Source organism: Acanthopagrus latus, chromosome 5, assembly GCF_904848185.1.
Source record: "Acanthopagrus latus isolate v.2019 chromosome 5, fAcaLat1.1, whole genome shotgun sequence".
In the NCBI taxonomy this organism is placed as follows: Eukaryota; Metazoa; Chordata; class Actinopteri; order Spariformes; family Sparidae; genus Acanthopagrus; species Acanthopagrus latus.
In genome coordinates this window covers 2057130-2080072 of record NC_051043.1, presented here as the reverse complement: position 1 = coordinate 2080072, position 22943 = coordinate 2057130, and the positions used below count along the sequence as shown (strand labels likewise).

General features: G+C 39.8%; 1 protein-coding gene and 1 long non-coding RNA gene across 5 annotated transcripts in view; one reads left to right on the top strand and one right to left on the bottom strand.

Moving 5' to 3' along the window:
• nsmfb (NMDA receptor synaptonuclear signaling and neuronal migration factor b) overlaps positions 1-9410 on the bottom strand; it is a 52957-nt gene extending 43547 nt beyond the window's left edge. For all 4 annotated transcript variants that reach the window (XM_037099186.1, XM_037099189.1, XM_037099187.1 and 1 more), the window contains exon 1: positions 9280-9410. In XM_037099186.1, the coding sequence (XP_036955081.1) occupies positions 9280-9350 (71 nt within the window). In that variant the 5' untranslated portion in view covers positions 9351-9410. The remainder of the gene's footprint in view (positions 1-9279) is intronic.
• Positions 9411-9546: 136 nt separating this feature from the next.
• LOC119020089 lies at positions 9547-12110 on the top strand. Its single transcript, XR_005075232.1, has 3 exons — positions 9547-9682; positions 11022-11174; positions 11251-12110. It is a non-coding gene; the product is annotated as an uncharacterized LOC119020089 (long non-coding RNA).
• Positions 12111-22943: the final 10833 nt, after the last annotated feature.

Genomic DNA, 22943 nt, shown 5'->3' with positions numbered 1-22943 from the left:
ACACAACACACACACACACACACACACACACACACACACACACTGCACAAGGACCAGCATGTAGAAAAATAAATAGGGCACATGCATATAATATATATTTTTCTTCATGCACTGAGCTAAATCTCAAGGGAGCTGCTGTGAAATGGGATGCTGTGTTGTTGCTGTAGCTTGCACGCCTCCGTGCTACATCACTCTGAGTAATTAAATGAGGTGGCACGTGCAGCAGCAATTCTCCCGTTGAACACTCCCCTCCCAGCATGGATGATGGGAGAGAAGGAGGATGGAGGGGACAAGAAGTAAATGAAATCATCTCTGCTGTATGTACTTGACTCCTCGCTCTGTTCTAAAATAAATTCTGTATGCTGCACTGAGAAACATGGGATGTCAAAACACGCCAGAGTTCAGTGGACAAAGTGCAGAAAACATTTTTTTTAAGAAAGAGCATGGAAGTCTTATCAAGACTGATATTATACTGCACTTCTGCTTGAAACTCATGTTTAAAGAAATTAGCTGTGGTCCACAGTTGTACATTACAAGAAACTAATATCATTTTAATGTGTTGAATAAACATTTTGTTTTATTAGCTACTTGCATAGCTTCATTCAGTTTCATATCAGTTAATGGATTTTATAATACCAAAACAATATTTGAATTTATTTAAGTTTGGGAAGTCCTTTAAACATCCTCCATTGTAATATTATCTTTGTAAATCCATTGAGGTTATTGTTATTTCTTGTTATTTCTCTCACAGAAGCTTTAGTTTTTTTTGTAGAAATATAAACTTGTGACAAAAATGATAATGAAGTACATCATAGATTTGTCTGGTATAGATTTTTTCAATAAAAAGGGAAACTGTGATGCATAAATGATCATTCCCATGTATCTTGAATCAGATTGAAATATCTTTGAAATAATTGCAGTTTTTTTTGTTTTTTTTTCCAGCATGTCATTCATCTGTATGAGTTTGTTTTAGCAACAGAATGCAGTAACTTCAACAAAGCAAACAGGAGTTGATCTAAACTAGGGTTCGTACCAATGACCAATTATACAGAAACTTATCAGAGAGAATAAAAGCTATCCTCCGATACAAACCTGCTTCATATAAAGGCCTGGCACACTGTACAGCATGTGATGAGACTGAGTTCTTACAAGGACTGGAGAAAGGTTACACACACATGCCAACACACGTTCATATAGTACACACATATTCATTCTCACAGTGGCTCTCGTGAAATTTCACCACAGCAAAGGCTCAACATGCTCCTCAGGACATATTCATCTAACAAGCTTTATGATGGCATTCAGCTCAGTTTTTAAAAGCATCCATTTATTTCTTACCCTTACCGGCTGTTACATGTTTTCAGAGACCAAATATATAACACGTGTCAGAGAGTTTTTAATAATACATCACAGTTGGCCTCCATCCAGCTATGCACCATATTGTCATGACCCCATGCAGCTGCACCAGCCGCTTTGCTCTGTGCTTTTAGAGTTTTATGCTACTGCATGTTTTCAGACATGTGACATGAGGAGGGGGAGGAGGAAGAACATGGTGACAAAAGGAAGATGTGTTTATAAGACCAAAATAGAAAGTAAGAAGGGAGTGGGAAGTGGGAGGAAGAAAGGAGGCATACTAGGAAGGAAAGAGTAATAAATAAGGAGTGGAGGGGGGTCAGAGAGGAGACATATTATTACGAAATTAGATAATATTATTCCCTTATGAGCTGGTCATATTCCAGACTTCTCCCATTTCTTCACTCAGTATGTGAAGGAGGGAGATGAAATGTACAGTATATATGGAGCACATATGGATAGTGCAGTAAATGGATGCCTTGGGAGATGTTAACCTCTAATGGCATAGTGATGAAAGGGATAGAGCTGGCACACTGCAAAGAAGGTCCTCTGCTAGTTTGACTGAGTGGTTTTGCTTTTGTCCATGTGTCTTGACATGTGTTTTCTGCATGTAAAGACCTTTGTGCACACAGTGCATGACAAGTATTGTTTGAGCGCATAGTTACCTCAAGCACTTGTCTATTTATTACAGCATGAGTGTACTTCTGAGGATTGGAATCAGAGTTAATAAGTGGTTGTTCAACATTTAAGTGTTGCAAATTGTTGTCAATTTATGCTACACACATACGATGTGGTGGGAACTGTCTTTACACAGTCATGTGACTTAAGTCATTTGGTCGAACTCTTAAGCAAGACGTTTCTTCTTGGCCCTTTACTGCCAGCCAAGTCACAGCCTTTATACAGAGAAATGACAAAGTATTTTTACCTGTCTAATACTGATCTACTCTGTTTAAAAAGCATGACAAATTAATTGAATCACAACTATTGATATGTAGTGAACACAAAACAGATAAAAAACAACAATAACTTTAATTAAGCTTACACATTTCTTAATTGTTCCTTAATGAAAAATATATTCTCTCCAATCACTCTTAATCAGTGAAATAGTGACATCCTGACTATAATTAGTTCATCCTAATACTCAATTGTGAATCACAGAGAACCTGCTATAGAATTCACACATCTCCACCCTGGTGGAGTACGACTGGTGGAGTACGACTGGTGGAGTACGACTGTACTTCTTGAGGAAAACTTCAGATTACAAAATTTCCATGCCAAGTTATTGTTGACACTTACACAGGCAAAACAGTCATTCTGAGTGGACATTCCAACCTGGCATGACATGTAAAAAGCCCAGCCCAAATGGTGCCCACTACTGTTGTGAAAGAAATCAAAATATTGATACATACCACTATTGAATAACTGAAACGGTTTCAATGTCACCTCACTATATATACACACACACACACAGTGGCTGGACAGTGTCCCTGAAAAAATCTAGGGAAAATCTAAGGGATGCAGGTGGACCAGGATGTGATATGAATTATGAAGTACTTGACAGTATGTTAGGCTGCAAGGCTAGTTGTCCGGTTCACTCCAGGGACAATTGTACCCTCTACCCATTGTTCTGCTTCAGCTTGGGAAGTTTGCAGGCTTTACAGACGACTCCTCAATTGTTGGCCGCATCACAGATGATACGGAGACTTTGTGGTGCAGAGTGGAGAACTTCTTGGACCCTGCTGTGTCCCGGCCGGTGGAAACATTAGCTTTGCGTAGGACGACCATGATCAACTCTGGGTATCGCATCATAGCCATGACAAATTCCACAGCCAGCTGGAATCTGGGGGTCACAGTTATTGACGAATATTACACATATATAACCTGCCTGTATGAGTGTACTTTCTATATTTATACCTCAAGATTTTTTTTGCAAATTGCATATTTATGTAAATATTGCCCAGTTATATGCACACAGAGCACAAGTGTACAGTATATAACATTTCTATTTTATTGTACTTAATCTATTTATTTGATTATATTTTTATTTTATATTATATTAGTTTATATATGTCCTAGTCAACTGCTACCTCATGTTGCTACTTTTAATATTGTATAGTTTTCAGTGTTCGTTCCCTTCTGCTGCAATGCCAAATGGAACTCTCTCCTATGGGGGCTCAATAAAGGTACAGCTTATCTTATGACGTGCAGACAATAGAGAATCCTTCCCAGCAGTTCATCACACAAGTCTATGGTCATTTTAACTTCATTGTTGCAGAGGGAGCAACACCTTTTGCCTTTTGCCTGGAGTTAGGAAAAGTTGGCAAACCTTGGTGAGTGGACCTCAGAGTCCTACTTGATCATAAGACATTGGGATCTATTGAATGGAGGCTGGTGCCTCATCATGCAAGGCTCTATAACCAGGATCATGAAGTGAATTCTTACTTGTATGGGCAATTAGTACTGCAATAAATCTAACATACTGTACTTATAGATGCTAAATACTGTGTTTCAGCACTGTCAGTGTTAAAATTGTGAGGTCTATGGCCTTTCCACACATGTTTCTAACATTTTTATGTTTTGGAGAGGGGACCCAGATGTTCTATAGCTAATAGCCACACTGACTCATGGCTGAAGCTAATCTGTGCAGTGATGAGGACAGGCTGACTCAGACTTGTAGAAGAGACCATGAAGTCATATTTTCACCAAAATGGAAACAATTACTGCCAGAAAACCTTTGCTGTGCGATTCCTTTCAGACGTGACAAACATTCTTGAAATATTAAAACCAACATTATCCCTAAAGTGCTCCCTATGTTTCCTTTCAAGTGGCTGATCAAAGCAGACGGCCTGGTTTTGGTGTGTTGTTCTAGAAATATTAATAATAAATAGGACAGAGAAGCAGTTTGGGCCATCACTAAGTGCTTCAGACACAGTGCATAAAGGAAAACACATTTTCACCCACTTCAGAGACAAAAAAACAAAACAAAACATAGATATTAAATGCAAAATTAAGTGCACAGTAAAAGACAAAGAGACCCTGCTGATGCTCATAAAACTTTTTGACCTTTCTCATCTTTTCCCTGCACAACCCTTGGGTGTATTAAAAAGCAGTGTTGAGCAATTCACACTGTACAATACATGTCTTCTTTTATACTGTGATGGAAAATAACTGGATGGCCTGACTGTAGGTATAATAATTAGTTCCATGTTTAACTTCAAGTTAATGACAACATTCTGAATATGGCCAAAATCCTGCATGCTGGTCTTAAATTCTTCACAGCATATTTATGTTTGTCCACCTGGCTGGTGTGCGATTCATTCGAGCAGAGACAAAACAGGAAAGGGATGAGAGAGGGAAACAATCAAACCTGGCTTACACTCAGCTTTCTCAGGACAGAGAGCTCCCTGATGTTGAAGAGACACTTTATGCTGCACTTCTGACCAGGGCCTGGACTGAAGAAATACTGAGGTCATATCCTCTAGCTCTGCTAGGAGAGTGTGAGGGCAATTATTTGAAGTCTTAATGCATTTTGAGAGTTAGAATTACTGAAGATATAATGGGATTTTTCAGTTAATTATTCTTAATTATTTTTGTTTTTTTGCAGGGAAATCACTTCCACTGTCAGACAGAGCAGAGGAGCACAGCTGCAGTGGCTGTTCTCTATCGTCTCGAGACTATCTCTCCACTCCGTTACATATTCCATATGTACGGGGATGTGACCCCGCTGCTTGTCAGGGTACTTGGATATTTCTTTAAGACCCACCGGCTTGCCCGGCCACGCCCCATTGCGTAGCTATAAAGCACCTGTGTTGGACCCTGCCACCTCAAACAGTGTTCTGGGACCTGGGAACAGTTTGTTAAATCAATTATGGAAAAGTACAGATTCATTTTGTTTGTATTATTACCTCATTGATATTTTAGATATTCAAATTCTAAGTTTGAATTTCTTCTCCAAAACTACATAGTGCCCCGTTAATTTAACATTTTTGGAAATGGATATATTTACATTTTCAACAAAGACCCAGAAAAAATACCAAGGACATGATCTTGGTGTGTCCAATGGTAGCTACAGGCCCGCTTGTGACTTCTCATGCTGAGGTCGTTCACCAGTGCGCACACTTATACCAAGTCTGGACAAACAAGGTTGAGGAACAGTGTGTAGGTTGAAAAGTAAATACATGACTTTTTGCCACATGCAAGTAAAATTTTGGGGGGAAATTCAGTTTGGAAAAAAATTCTCCACGCTTTTTCCAGTCACATGAGGCAGTGTTGACAGTCAGTCCACACAGATGTCATACAGTTATGTACATATTATTACATTGTGCAGGCCTGTGAGGATAACAAGTCCACAGGACTTCATGCTTGTGTTTACTCTTGCATAACTGATGCAAAAATATAGTCTCAAATTTTAGGAAACACTGCCCCTCTCTCCCTCACTTTCCATTCCCTCTGTGGTAGAATACCATAAACAAAATTACGGTTTGGTCTGACAATTAAACAAGTGATGGTCCAAGTGTAGAATAATGGTTGCTTGTTTTGGTACGGCCTGGAATGTAATAAATGTTAAAACACTAAGAAATAAAGCGACACAGTCATCAGCTAACGTCAATCACCAATCACCTGACCAGTTCTCCACAGGTTCTTCTCTTACACATGGCTCTTATTTTTCTCATTCTTGCCGGTTCCTGTCTCTTGGATTCATAATTATGTGGATGTGGTCCATCAAGTAAAATGAATATATGTCTTCTACCTTTTCAGTGGAAAAAAAAGCAAAGGGATTCTTATTTCTAATTGCTCAACTTGATCTAGTGTGGCTGCTCTACTTGCATATATTCCTATAGAAAAGTGGGAGATTATGTAGCTTTTTCATGGATGAATGCCAAATGAGGTTGTGTTTGAAGGTCTGCCTGTTCCACATTCAGCCGTCTCCTTCTTGTTTTGACTCACAACACAAAAAAATGACAACACTACACACTAAACACACTACACACTAAACATCATATAACATACTAACTATACACTCCATACACGCTATATGTCACAAATCTCTCAACTCTCAAAACTTTCCATCTCTGTCGCATCATGTATCACCGCCGGCGTCCCTCACACAACTTCCTCAGTTCCTCAGCAACCAAACTTGCTGCTTGCAGACACTTTTGTGACAAAAGCCTGTTTTTACCGTTTCTTCCTGCATCAGACACAAAGCAAACATGATGGCAATGTTCGCGAAAAAGCGTGGTGGACATTATTTACCCTAAGTCCAGTTTTGGACCTGCCGGTGCGTCCGTCGACTCGGGAGGTGGGCCGTGTGGGGGTGGGCTAGCAGCTAGCTACACACAAACATCCACAGATTCTGATATCACTTTGTTGTCCTCGCGTATCCAGATCTCCTCAGACCGGAACAGACTCGGTCCGGACTCGTTTAGTCTCATTAATACACAACAGTCACTTTAGATGCACAGAACGGGACCGAACCGCCGGCAAAATCCCAGTCCAGCTCGTACTGCTGCAGGTATAAATCCGCTTGTTTCTTAAGGTATGTCGTGGAAGTGAGCTCTGCAGTGATTGGCTCTGGTGCACATGTGGCTATGGTGGCTACAGTTGACAATAATAGCGGAATTGGTAAAGCAATGAGACGGTGCACACCCTTGAACCACGCAGCAGCCCTGTGGAAACTCTCAGGTCAGTCTGATTCTGATCCGCAGAGATATCTGAGGAAAACACACGCCGACAGACAGACAGAGATTCCTTGTTTTTATAGAGAGATGTTTAATATGTGTCAATACTCGTGCACATGAAATCTAGACGCACATGATGCGAGTCCACAAAGGGATAAAATAGGCAGTGGCTGATACATTCTTTCCTCTTGTCATTTGAATGCTAACCATGAACTTTTAATTGGCTGTTTGGTTTGATCACTGACACAGTGGAAGACAGACAGTTGCCTGAATCATGGAGCATGTAAGACTAAGCAAGTTAAAATTCATCAGAGATCCCATTTTAATATTGTTTCAAGTTATTGATTTTTTTAATGTATGCATGCTATGGTTAGTGAGATCTTTGATGCTAACGTCAGTGCAATTTAGCTTCTTTTGCATGCACACTTTGAACATATTAACATCCCTGCAAACACTTAGATGAATAGATGTCCCAATTTACCTGGTGTGTCCTGAATCCTATGCATTGTCAGATGTATGTGCGGTGCCCATGGTTTAGCTCTTACATGCTGATTCACAGGTCTCCATTAATAACAAATCCCAAATCAGAAAACTTTACCGAGCAACAAAGCCCTGGTTGGTCTGTCATTAACAATGTTCTGACAGTGGTAGAGGAACTAGTTCTCTTTCAGTCTCAGCACTTACTGAATAGTGCACTCACTGCTGCCTGAACACAGAGGAACAGAATCAAAATCTGCTTTATTGGCTAAGTACCGTGTATACGTACAAGTCATTTGACTCCAGTTTTACATTGCTTTCAGTGTATTTGTGCTCAAATAGACAAACAGCCACAAACAAGGACAACAACTGAACGAATATCTTCTCGAGGAGCAGCTTTAAACACAACAAATGAACAAAGGCAGAGAGAGTACCAGAGAGTGCAGCAGCGAGGCTGCCTTGTGTTCAGGGCACTAGCTGCAGCCATCGTGATTTACTGAGAGTTACTGTGAGATTAATGTGAAAATAAAGAAATAAAAAAAAAGAGTTTTAGAATATATGCATAAGGCAGTGTGGTGCTGAGTGTGTAAGTAGATGGAAAGGTCATACGTTGTGTGCACGAGCAGATCTACTTCTGAGAGCAGAAATACTTCATTCGTCTGTGTTCTCCCTCCCGAGGTCAGTAAGTGGGCAACACAGACCACATCTCCTACCACAGAACATTAGTCATCCTGCCTTCAGACTGAGAACACACACAATACCCACATGACACCAATCCTTTTCACTGCATGACTCATAAACTCAGAGTTAAATGTCACAATCAGTCACAAGTCCAGTGAATCCAGGTCCATAAGTATGTCATTAAACAAAGAAAATACAGTCGGAACAGGGGTCAGATGGAGGGGTTTGCTCCTGATATTTTTGGTGGTAATGATGTTTTGATTATGTTAACATGGTTAGGCAGAGATATAAAGATCAATCTGAAGTAGTCTACAACTGAGTGTAAGACTGCCAGAAATCACTTTTACTTAATTCTAAGTTGTTGTTGTTGGTTTTTTTTTTTTGTATTTTTTGCTAAGTATGGTGTTTAATATGCGGGTCATTGTGTTGATTCATTAAATCAATTATTCACTTGAATTCTTTTCACTTTGGCAGCCTTTTTACTTATTACCATTATCATTATTTTTGACATCTTTTCGAACAGGCCATTAATAGATGTTATTAATCACTTTGTCTACAAAAATCAGTCAATAGTGAAACAGTGAACAGTCCAAAACACACTTAGACAGTTTAAAGATGTCAAACAGAGACGAACAGAGTAAACACATAATGGTTTCAGCTCTCAAACGAAGCCTTTCCTTATAAGTCATAATTATGTCTATATGTGCCACTGTGCACAATAGTGTAGGCTATTATAATACCATACCATAATGCCGGTTAATATGGGAGAAACAGATATATGAAAGCCAGATCACAGCCAAAAGGTTTAATAACAATTAATAATGAATCCAAGGTTTTCTGTTTCTTTTATCAGCTGGATTCATGAGGAGTTCATCCTTCGTCAAAGTGTATTAAAAAAAAAAAAAAGGAGAAAAAGATCTATTTGAAACGCCTATGTAAACATAAAGAATAATCACTTCATAGTAATAAATGGAACAAATGGCAGAAAGTCAGAGAGACGGAGCAGACTTCTCCATTGCGCACATTTGCTCCTTGCGGTTTTCGAGGGCTTCGACCCCGGCCACCGCGAACCCCGGACGAAGCTACTCACCGAACTTTAGCGGCCACGGACGATATGGCATCACTCCTCAGATTCTTCCTTTTAGACACCGCAGTTCCCATGCTGAAGGGGAAACGACTCAGGAGAGAAAACGCAGACCATTCCACCGACTGACTGGCGAGGGAAACGCGCGAGGTAGAAAAACATCAGAGGAGGACATAAAGAAAAAAAAAAACAATCCTCCAGCCGGTACCGACGACGAGTATTTGTGTCGGTTAAAAACGGAGTGTTCCAGAAAAAAGCAGGCTGAGCGTGGAGCGCAGCGGCACTGCCGGAGGACGAGCGGAGCGAGCCGCGCTGCGTGCTGCTGTCCTCTCCAGACTGAGGCTGCCAGGAAGGAACCGCGGACCATACAAGGATGGCAGCCCGCCTGCCTCACGCACCGCCCGCACAGGTGCGTGATGGGCAAGAATAGGATAAACATGATGGCTCATTATATGGGTTGTATATTGAAAAGAAGCAGGTGTGGACACATGAGTCCATAATCTTGAAGGGATATTCCGGTGTAAGCATGTTCTAACGCACCTTGACACAGAGTATTTTTTCCGACAAAGCCAGCAACGATCTCAAATGTTTGATACCTACAAATATGTGCTGGGACCCTGTTTGTTAGCGATTTATACTTGGACCCATTTACAGCAGTGTATTGTGCGGACCTTTCCGAGGATGCTAAAACTACGTAAGCTAGCGGTCTGCAAACTTTATCTCTGGGGGGGTCGTACTCGGTGTCAAGGTTACACCGGAATATCTATGGAGGGAATTTTGTTCCTTTATTCTTCAATCAAATAAAATAGATGTGAAACCAAAAAAGAGATTTGAGAGCAAAAAAGCGTAAGTGGCAATCATATTTTTTTTTCTTAGGTCAAAACAGAATAGGTTGCAATTTGAACAAAAAAAATATGAGAGAACATATTTCTTCAACTTTAATCAAAACTAATGTTTGTAAGTAAAAACATATGACCGTCTTGCTTGCAATTCAGTCCTCTTTGCTTTCAAGTTCTAAAGTTTTGCTCGCGAATTAAACTGCACTTGATGGGCGGGGCCTACGCTGGGTGGATGAGAGAAGAGTTTCTATTGGTTGGTTTGACGTGGCTCCAGCGGCCAGCTACGTCTTCCGCATTACACCCACTTGCACAGTTTAGCCTGCAGCACCACTTTTAGCCGGAGAAAAATAAAAATTACAATAGGGTTCCTAGCACCGCTGGTCCTAGGAAACGTGTATGCTTGCATATGCATTCCCTCGGCCCCTTGGGCTTGGCCCCCTAAAAATAATAAGAATAACGATATGAAATTAAAAGTCAGAGCTGTGATATAAAAAAAAGTCATAATTATGAGGTACTTTAACACAAGACGAAAAATAGCAGTTCATTGCTTGATCGCCTCTTTTCAGTTTAACGTGGAGATTGATTGTGAGCACACTGAGCAGCAACTGGAATCATCTGCTCAGTCTCATGGTTATAGATGGATGCACCAAAAATGTTGGTTGCTTGGAATTGTGTTTCACAGAAGAATGGGTGGATGGCGAAGGTGTTAATCTGAGGACAAGAAACAGACAGTGAAGGCGTGGGTACGGCAGCCACGGTCCAATCTATGTCTGCCACATTTGATGGATTTGACAAGCTTCAACAATTTGGAATTGCAATCAATGGATTCACTTAAGGGTTTTCCAGAAACATGATATGGAATGAAATGTATATTTATTTTTCTATGCATTTGCCATTTCTCTTCACCAGTCATTTTAAGAGATGAAGGGACAGTCCTGACACCATCCCCTGTGACTGTTTTCTCCAGCTGCAGCTCACCAGCTCCACCTCCCTCAGCTCAGCAGGGGCCTGGGCTCCTCCACCTCCACTGCCCACCTCAGTGGAACCATCTGCAAGCACCTGGTAAAGCAGCTCGGCCAGACTCTAAAGCTCTATCCGCCCTGAGGAAATCTGCTAATCCGCTGTCTCTCATTCACAGAAATCTTCATCACCTAACTGGAAATATGCTATGTGCCATACTCCTTCAAAACCTCCACCATCACACCACTCCCCCCAGAAAAACTCAGGCCCACAGGACTAAGTAACAACAGCTCTATTGTCTTGACCTCTGTGTTATGAAGTTGTTTGAGCCCCTTGTTGAACATGAGAACCACTGAGTTGTAGGACTCTGGGGGGTCTGCCAGAGCACTGCTTAATTCCAAGAGGGACTTTCAGGAGTATAAACACAGGCATACATTACACACAGGAAAATTATTAGGTCATAGATAATAAAAGGAAAGATTTTTCAACTAGATTCTATTCATGTTTGCTTCTTTGTCTGTTAAGAGCCCAGGGTTTTTATGATCTCGTTCCTGTTTTATTTTGAAATTTTACCCTCATGTGTCTCATCTTGCTTGTTGGCTCCTTCTGTGAGTTTTTCCCTCCCGATGTTTTTCCGTTCCTTCATTTACCTGGCTGTTTCCCTCCACTCTCCACCTGTTCCTCATCCCTCATTAGGTTTGTCGGTGCTTTGTTCTCCGTCTTGTTTTTGTCAGTGCGTTATGTCTGTCTTCATGTCACTGCATCTTGGTCCATCATCCTCTGTCTTTGTCTTCCTCGGCACGTGTTGTTCATGTTGCTCGGCCTTCGTTTCGTGTTCTGCCGTCATCACGGCATCATCATGTGTCTACCTGTTCGCTACTCTGACACACTGATTTGCACTTTGCTTTAGTTTTGCACTTTGTGTAGCTCTTAGTTGCTACTTTTCTCTGTTGTCCCTAGTGACTCATTGTTTGGTTTCCTTGGTCTCTTGTTTTTGTAGTTCAGCTTGGTTAATAGAGCTTGCTTTTTGTTCCCCTATTTCCTGCCTCCTGTGTGTATCTGTGTTTGGGTCCTCACTTCCTTTTGTCAAAATGCAACACTGTCTTTTTTAACACTTAAAATAGGAGGGCTGAACATCTCCTGCTCTGACTGAAGCTGGGAGGTCCTGTTGCGCTAGGACTGGGCCGCCTGCGAGTGCTTTGGGATGGGGAAGGGGCCATGGCAGCAGCATCTGCTGCGCGCTAAGAAGTGTAAAAATGATACATGCTTTCACGTCAGAGTCTTCAAAAGTCTCCAACAACACCAGAAAAAGATGCTATATTTGTCACTAGTCGCTTTTTTCAAAAAGAGTCACAGAAAGTCACAAAGTCGCCAAGTTGGCAACACTGTCTGCAAACATCTTATGTTGTATTTTAATAGCGAGCGCTCTAGTGGCTGTAACTACACATTGTCTATTCAATACAATAAGATGCCTGAACTAATAGAACCTGAGTTACATGCAAACAGTTATGATCATCAACCCTAAACAAACAGTAAAGTCTTCTTTAATGGTGTTTAACTGGCCATAAGATTTTATATTGCACACTAACTACATGAACAACTTGTAAATACACACCAGTTCGGAACAACCCTGATTTTTAACAAAACCATAAAATACTGAATTATCACACAATTCCAAGACATAATCCAAAACTTGGCTTTCCATTCTCTTTAAAGAATGTACTAATCGGTACAATAATACCCAAAAATACTTTTCGCCATTCAGACACAGGTAATGGCTCAATCTGCTTCCCTCTGGCACTGCCCAATGATAGTAGGTGGCCCATCTTATGTCACACTTCCAAACCAAGGTATTAAATTAGAACTTATCGCCCTGATTGTCACCAAGAGGACCATCCTCCTAAACTGGAAAAGCAGGACCAAACTAAATATCTTAATATGGATAGATCTCTTAACAGAACTCATTACAGTGAAAACAGTGACTGCATGGATTAGTCACAAAATACCACAGTTCCATAGAGCTTGAGACACAGTCACAGAGAAATAAATGCAACACAACTTGATCAGGCCAAAGACTGACAAATAGGAGTCCAAGATAACAGAAAAAAAAGACTTGGATGCTATGCAGCCAGAGAAGTTATATAATTAAAAAAAGAAGTGCAATAGTCCTGCAATGAGTAAGACTTGAATTTTTCCAGTGATGAAAATGTTAAAATATGATATGATGGCGTCAAAGAACATACAGGCAACTTGGCACATTGATCCAATTTCCCACAGGGAAACGTGCCTTGTCTGCACATGCCAGGTGTCTGAGGTGAGCGATTGGCACAGTGGAAATACAATTAGTACATAACCATGTGCTGAAGCCAGATGGACCAAGAACTCCAGCTGTGCAGTGACCTACTTACCTGTGTGACCTGCTTTGTTTTACGTTAAAAATGGATGACACGGAAGCTCTGAGAGGAGTAGGAGTGCCAAGGGTGGAGAAGAAAAAAATGTCATTTGAAAGGAAAGGGCTACGTATGTGTTAGAGGATAGCTGCAATGCTAAGTATCTGGCTTTCATCCCTTCATTTCTAGTTAAATGAGACATGTAAGACAATGGAAGACCAAGTGGTCCAAAGTCAGTGGTAGTGGGTCCTACTGGACCTACTGCAGTCCTCATGTCACATTGTGGATATATTTAGCAGCTACTTCTGTAAATAAATTAAACTGGGTTTGACTTTCCCTCTCTCAAATTTAACAATTTAACATGTAAAATATTTGTAGTAAAATGTTTTTATACACCTACACCTTTGTCATGTATTTTGATGAGTTGTCCCAATTTTCCTAAAACCTAAAAATGTTCAGACCAAAAGAATTCCTCAAGTTTACTCAAGGTAATGTGCGTTTCATTTGGCCACCTGTCACTCTAACTTCTGGCAGAGTCAGAGTGAAGAAGAGAGTTAGCAAATGAGGCTAAATGAAACGCACATTATGCATTATTATGGTTGAAACAAAGCAGTGATGCGAATGATTGCAACAAAGACCACGTAGAGCCCATGGGATAGACTTCCATAAAATGTTGTAGGCATTGTAGGCATTAGCCCCATAGATCCAATTCCATGACTCTGACAGGGCTTTCAGACATTAAACCTCCATTGTTTCTGACATAAACACAGCGTGAAAGTCTGCGCTGCTCTGTGCTGCTGCCATATTGTGTTGGGTACCATTCACATCTGAAACCATACCAGCACCTGGTATTACTTCCATACTCTTACCAAACTTTTTTTTTTTTTTTTACTAATAAGTTATTTAAATTCTAACCAGTAAAACCATCCACTTCTAGTCAATATATCATGAGTCATATTTACAATAACAGTGTACATCACAAGTCAGTCAGTCTTAGTTTCATTTCTGTAGCATCTTGCTACACTGCATATAAATCTGGTAAATAAAATACTTTTCTAGTAAACTGCTACATTTTGCTGTTCCTGCTGCATTGATAAAATAAGTGAAATGAGATCTTAGGCTTAAATGAATAGAGACCCTGAATATTAAATGATGTTAATATAAAGGCTCACACATGTGGCATGCACTGAGCCTTTAAATAATCATCCTTCACCTTAAATAAACTTAAACTGTCCTTTTAAACTCAATGGTCTGACCTCATAAAAGTGGAAAATAAAATGTATAATAGTGTGAATAAAATATGTACTTTGTGAACTAAACTCCTACATATACAGTGCTCAGCGTAAATGAGTACACCCCCTTTGAAAAGTACCATTTTAAACAATATCTCAATAAACACAAACAATTTCCAAAATGTTGAATACATAAGTTTAATATAACATCTGTTAAACTTATAACATGAAAGTAAGGTCAATAACATAACTTAGATTACACATTTTTCAGTTTTACTTAAATAAGGGCGATGCAAAAATGAGTACACCCCACAACAAAAACTACTAAATCTAGTACTTTGTATGGGCTCCATGATTTTTAATGACAGCACCAAGTCTTCTAGGCATGGAATGAACAAGTTGGAAACATTTTGCTACATCAATCTTTTTCCATTCTTCAAGAATTATCTCTTTCAGAGACTGGATGCTGGATGGAGAGTGATGCTCAACTTGTCTCCTCAGAATTCTCCATAGGTGTTCAATTGGGTTCAGATCAGGAGACATACTTGGCCACTGAATCACGTTCTCCCTGTTCTTCTTCAGAAATCCAACAGTGGCCTTAGATGTGTGTTTAGGATCACTGTCATGTTGGAAAAGTGCACGACAACCAAGGGCAAGGAGTGATGGTAGCATCTTTTCTTTCAGTACAGAGCAATACATCTGTGAATTCATGATGCCATCAATGAAACGCAGCTCCCCAACACCAGCAACACTCATGCAACCCCACATAAGGACACTGCCACCACCATGTTTCACTGTAGGCACTATGCATGTTTCTTTGTATTCCTCACCGTTGCGACACCGTACAGTTTTGAAGCCATCAGTTTCAAAAACATTTATCTTGGACTCATCATTCCAAAGTATAGAGTCCCAGTAGTCCTCATCTTTGTCAACATGGGCCCTGGCAAACTCCAGGTGGGCTTTTTTGTGCCTGGGCTTTAGGTGACAGCACCCATGCATGCCATTCCTCTGCAGTGTACGCCGTATTGTGTCATGGGAAATAGTCACCCCAGTTTGGCTTTCTACTTCCTTGGATAACTGCAGTGAACTTGCATGCCGATTTTCTTCGACCCTCCTTATCAGAAGAGGCTCCTGTCGAGGTGTTAACTTCTGTGGACGACCTGGACATCTCTGTGAGATGCTTGCAGTTCCATCTTTTTAAGTTTCTGTACCATGTTTGCTACAGTATTCTGACTGATAAGTAAAGCTTTGCTGATCTTCTTGTAGCCTTCACCTTTGCGGTGAAAAAAGTTATTTTCTTTCTCAGGTCTTGAAACATTTCTCTTCCACGTGGCACCATTGCTAACAGCATGAAATGGGAAGGGGTTCAAGGAGTCAACTGTCTGCTGGACACCTGTGTAATGAATAATTAGACTCACCTGTGGTTGATTATTGTTAAATTAGACATTTGTAGTCTAAAATTTAGCCTTGCTCCAGAGACTCTCAGTGGGGTGTACTCATTTTTGCATCACCCTCATCTGAGTAAACTTGAAAATTTTGTTCTCTAAGTTATATTATTAACTTTACTTTCATGTTATAAGTTAATTAAACAGATGTTATATAAAACTTAGTCTTGTCAATGTTTTGGAAATGGTTTTTGTGTGCATTGAGATATTGTTTAAAATATTACTTTTCGAAGGGGGTGTACTCATTTACGCTGAGCACTGTAGCTGTTCTTGCTCATCAAACTACTGCTACAAAAACAAATACAATAGAAAACACATGAGAAAACATCAGGATATACGCTCTATATGTGCTGCCCTCTCCTGGCTAACAGCGTCTCCACTAGTGGTGGCTGTATTTTTAAAACCAAATTTATTTTTAAATTTGGCATTTTGAATTCAGTCAAACCCCCTGAGCTTGCTGTAGAGGCTCAGTGTCACAGTGCTACAGCAGAAAATTGAATTAACAATGTGAAGTGTGCAGCTATAAGCTTGTTTTCAAAGTATAAATAATACATTATATACCAGGAAATATAAGCACACATGTTGCTTTAGGTATGTATGTGAATTAAACATTTATGTCAGTGAACATCATTGTAAACAATCTGTAGATTTTCATCAGCGATGCTAACCTCTGTTAGCGTGTTAATGAGTATTCCCATTTTGTGTTAACATCAAGCTAGGGAACTAAGCCTGTGTTATATAAAAATTATTTTGGAATCAAAAAATGCATTTTGTAATATTTCTTCATTGAAAGTATGCAGTTCACATAGCCTACAATTGGTTATAGTGAAGTCCACAGCATATTGGCTGAGTTCTGGGGAGACATCTCACACAGCCTTTCTCTCTATAATGTTAACGTAAAGATGTGCTATAACATACCTGTCACAGATCGACTTGATATGACTTGGTAGTTGGTAGTACTGATGTATTTTGGCCAGTACCATTAGAAATACAGGGTTCAGTACCCAACCCTACTGTCATAAGAGTCTATGATGATTCAATTATTACAGCTTTTATAATGAGGACCCAAATGCAAGACACATAGGCAGGCAGATTGAAAAATAAAAAGCTAGAGCTAGAGTAATGAAGCTGCTGTCCAAAAGTGATTTAGCAACAAAACTGACAAAAACAAGCTGAGCAAGAACCAAAGAGAATCATAAAAACTGAAAGCAGTAGAGGATCCTGAGGCACATGGTTGTGCCATTCATTCAAACACTGAGCATGTTTAGAACTGTCTGGATGAGCCCCATCGTTCAGCCTCGTTCCTGATAACAGCAGAGAAAATGGTCTCCAGTCTTTACAGAAAATAAGTCATGTCACTGAGTCACATAATGCCCTAGATCCACAACGTTGTCCAAGACACCACACTAAAAAAGGTTCATACCATCTCAGTCGAAAACCCCCTTTTCATTTTTCTTACCTTAAAGACAGTCTTCAGTCCGGTAGTAACAGTTATCTACTATAGATGGTTTCACCAAACCCAGTTCTATTTCAGTCCTTAATCAGGTGACTATAATCATGCATCAGCATGCAATAGTGCAATGGGAGATGGGCGGGTATATGAAGCTGGACTGATGTTGTGACTATCTAACGAATTTTGAAAATGTTAACAAGTTGCGTGATGTAAATACCTAAGGTTTATCTCTTATTCTTACTTTTATGTTGCATAACCTTACCAAACTGTGACTGCAAAATGAAAATATTCTTTAAATACATTGGAAACATTAAATTCACGGGGTCTAAAAATTAATTGGTCCTCTGCACTGTAACACAGTGATAATATCCATGATGTTTCATTCAGTATTTGCTTGATTGGCTTAATGAATCAAAGTATTTTGAATCCCTGATGATGAGGTAGTTTAGCCAGATGTTAGTATGTTAGACCAACAGTGTAGTCATTTCAGTAAAGGCTTTTGCAAATCTTTCTTTGAAAGATTGAAAGCATATACTTCACTCATTTTAGGCTTGCTCCATGCCAGACTCACCTCCACTTCCACTGGTAGTGCTGTCATCCTAATCAAATAACAAGCTGTTCTCTTTATATTAGTTGCACAATGCTCCCATCTAGTGGTTCAAAAGAAGCTCTGCAGTTTAAGCTCTTAAAATTTACACCCGAGGTTGAACTTGTGCTTTGTTTACAGTGTACAAATATGTTCATGGAGGAGCATTAACAGTAACGCTAGTTAACTGCCGAAGTGTTCTGGGGATGAGGCTCCATCAGATCGCTTTCTGCAGAAAGTCACATTTTGCTGCTTTAGGGACAAGTTGAAACTACAATGTCCCAAAAATACACAAACATTCCAAAGGCTAATTTGATGAGAATCATTTAGATTAAATTAATAAAATTACTATTAGTGATTTAGTCAAGAACAGAAAATGAATAGGAGCGTCTACCAAATGCTGATGAAATCACTTTCATAATTTGGAGTGGATCGCACATTTTGGATGCTGTGGCTGAGCACAAACGCCTGCTCGAAGTTGTGTACTTTGTTTACCTTTTTCTAACAACTGTGTGGTCTGTTTCTCTGCTGCACCCTCTTGGCTTTCTTCAGGGACTTGGATTCAATCAAACTAATGCTGCTGAATTTGACCTCCCTTACAGGATGGAGGCTGCTTCTCTTCATCATCACTAAGATGGGGAGTGTCTGTGAGATTAGATCAAGAAAGAAAGGCAGATTCTTGATCAAGACATTTGCACAAATGAGAAATGGTGTTGAAATAGAAGCTGGATGCATTTCTGAATATAAAACATTTTAAGTTTCCACACCTCTGATCTTTCATTCAAGTCAAGTCATTCAAGTCAAGACCAGAAGGTTACCTTTCATTCAATTGATACTAAAATGGGTCGTCCACACCAAGACCAATAACTACATACTTCAGTATGAATATATACATTTAAATTGTTCTCAATTAAAAAAAAAAAATAAGAAACTCATGTGGATGCTGGAATCCACAGCCCAACTAAAACAATAGCGAACAACTGAAGATGTAATCCCTCTGGATCCACAGGGCCAGCAATTGGCTTGAATTTAGGGGGTTTTCTATGAAATAATGCCACAGTGGTGCTTGTTGGTTTCTAACTATAACCAAACTCTTTCACGTAAGCCCAGCTGATTGCGTTTAGGAGACACTTTTGAGATTGCCTTTTGTGGGCTGTTATAACGGACGTTCTCAAGCTCCATGGTGCACTTACACTGTGCCTTACTGTTATTTTTGTCATTTTCCTCAGCAAAAATATTTATTTTAGCTTTTCTTCTTGCATCTCGGGGAGTGACGTCACGTGCGCGACAAGTCACACGTTCTGCACGAGGACACTCACGTGTAAAACCACGCAGCAACACAAACAACGTGGAGGGAGGAGAGAGATGCGCGTTTTGTAGCTGGAAGTACCGTCATTATTTTGAGTTATAACAAAACACACATACACACAAATGCTTGATCAAGTGCCGGCCCGACCCGCCCCAAGGGTTATTGATGGGAAATGTCGGCCCGACCCGTCCCGCGGTCCGGTTCGGGTCAGCGCAGAGAATCTCAAGTCTGGCCGGTGGCGGGGGTGAGAGCACCTGCTGTCGGCGGGACGGTCGCAGGCAGGCACATAATGCCGGCAGCGGAGATGACAGCATGCGCTGTCGGCGGGATGGGAGAACGCAAGCCCAGACGGAGAGGGTCGGTTCGGCTCCACTGACCAGCGTCAACAGACTCTTCAGATATCCAGACTTTACCTGGTGACAGTCTGTAACTCTATATAACTAAGTGGACACTGCAGAGACAGGTGTTGGTGGTGATTTCTAACTCTCCACAGTCGCTCCTTTTGACGATCCACCGTTTCCTTATGTTGTCATCCTTAGGAAACTTAAATAAGCTAACAGTGTTGTTACTCTGCACACTGTGGTATCCAGGAAAGATGCAGCACTGATGTGGAGGAGACATGACTGTTCAGCTGACTGGTTGACTGGCAAAATGTGGTCCTGGAGATACCAATTTAGTTTTCATATGTTTTTTTAAAAAAAAAAAAATCTATTTAACACGTAGTTATCAAATAATGTATACGTTAATTAAAATACAGCAATAAAGGGAAGGTCAGCTATGTATCTTTTTTTTTTCTTCTTTTTTTTTTACCCCTCTCTTTTGAGAGATTTCTCTCCGCTTGTAAGAAGAACCTGCCCACTCAGGTTTGCACTACTGGGGTGTTCTGGCAGCGCAACAGTATGAGAACAATGGAAATGTTTTGTTTTGAAGGGGAAACAAAAAGTCTAATCTGATTGTATCTAGGTTTTGATATAGCCATTTATATTCTTAAGAAACTTTCGACTACATTTGTATTGTTATTATTGTTTTGTTTTTGTAGTTCTTTTCCAGAAGAATACCTGCTGCAGTACTGCAAGTTGACTATATCTTGCTGTTAGTTACATCACTTTTTTGTCATCATCACATCTTTGACCAAAATACTGTTCACTGGATGGCTCAGTTTGTTCAGTATTATTAAAGGTTCTTGAATAAATAATACAAATAGTCTTACAGGTACTTTTTGTCATTATTTAGTTATGCAATCATTAAACATTATGGGAAACAAAATGATCCAGGAAAAGTGGGGGAAAAAATCTCCTATCAACACTGTGCGAGCCACTAGGCTGAAATATGTGCCACTAGATACTGAATTTGACTTGTCAATATTTGAAATTGAATAGCTAAACTTGAATGAATGCATTAAAAACTGAATTTGAATCTAATAATTTGAATTTGTATTTAATTTGAAAAAAAAAATAAAATCTGAATATCATTATTTGAAATTCAATTTATTAGTTTGGAAAATTCAGCTCTCCATATATTTTCACATTCAGTTCACATAATTCAAATTCAGTTCTCAAAATTCAAATTTGGTTCTCAAAATTCAAATTCAGTTTACTGTGACTGACATCCGGGTAGCTGAGGAAGAGCAATCGAGCGCAGATAACCAGGACTCCTCTTCAGCACCTACGTTCTCGCCTACGTAATTTATGCAGGCAAGTTAGTAATGCTAACTAACTCTTCATTCTGTTTCTTTCTGCGGCAGAAGCAAATCAGGGTAATGGCAGCGATGATGACCGCAACCATGGTAGGAACAGCTGCTGCCATAGCTTCATGTCCATAGCTTATGATCTGTGGTGATGTAATACTGACTGTAACCTCACAATCCTCCATACCGACAAGATTTTGAACCGTACAGTGGTAAGTTCCACAGTCCTGCTCTGTGATCTTAAGTAAATACAAGGTACCATCAATAGTGTTACCAAAGGCATCTCGATGCAACATCTAGTTTCCACTTGTCTCTGACCATCTGTATCTCAGAAGGGGGGGTACCTTGTGACGATCCACATTTCAGCACAATGCGCTTACCAGCTGTAGCTTCACATTCCATGTAACATACTGGCTTGCTTGGCCTTTCCATTACAATCCGGATAATGTTTCTGATGTACTTTTTCACCTTGCATTGGTAAGTCCCTGTATCTGTCAGCCTCAGGTCGTTGATGGTTAATGAAGCATCACCATTTTGGGGAACAGGAGATGTGAAGTGCACCCTACCCTTTAAAGGATCATATAAATCATTATATAACATGCCTCCAGTCAACAAGATAATGATCCTGTCATCTTCTTCTCTATTTAGAGGCACAATGTTCCACTCTATTTCCGTGTGTTGCAAGTTCTCAGAGTCAAGGGAAAATTCACAATTAAGAGTCACACTCAGATAATTCCAGGAAGTTCTGATGTGGATTTTCAAAATTAAAGCCCTGTCAAATGTGTAATCTTTGCTAACATTTCCCTTTGATTTCAGATTTACTTTAAAAGAACACTACCTGTTTCCACAGACTAATTTCACTTCTGACCGATAGTACTCAATGTCAGAGTTGCACTCAGGTAATTCCAGGAAGATCTGATGTGGATTTTCAAAATTAAAGCCCTCTAAAATCTGACATTTTTGCTAATATTTCCCTTTGACTTCAGATTTACTTTAAAAGAAAACTACCTGTTTCCGCAGACTCATTTCTGTTCACATTGATAGTTCTCCACCTTAGAGAGTCATTAGTGTAATTCCAGAATGGTCTGATGTGGATTTTGTTGACAATATTTCCTTTTGATTTCAGATTTACTTTAAAAGACAACTACCAGTTTCCACAGACTAATTTCACTTCAGACTGATAGAACCCAACCAGAGTTGCACTCAGATAATTCCAGGAAGTTCTGATGTGGATTTTCCAAAATTAAAGCCCTGTCAAAATTAAAGCACTCTGAAAATGGAGATTGTTGATAATATTTCCTTATAATTTCAGATTTACTTTAAAAGAACTCTACCTGTTTCCATAGACAAATTTCACCTCAGACTTATAGTACTCCAACTCAGAGTGTCACTCATGTAGTTCTGTAGACGATATAACTACCAGTTTCCACAGATTCATTTCACTTCAGACTGATAGAACTCAACCTCAGAGACTCACTCAGAATTCCAGGAAGTTCTGATGTGGATTTTCAAAAATAAATCCCTCTAAAATGTGGCTTTGTTGCTGATATTTTCCTTTGATTTCAGATTTACTTTAAAGAACAGTACCTGTTTCCACAGACTCATTTTTCTTCAGATTGATAGTACTCAATGTCAGAGTTGCACGCAGATAATTCCAGGAAGATCTGATGTGGATTTTCAAAATTTAAGCCCTGTGAAATGCAAAATATTTATAATATTTCCCTCAAATACAGATTGATATTGCAGGGAATCTGCCTGTGTTCACTTCA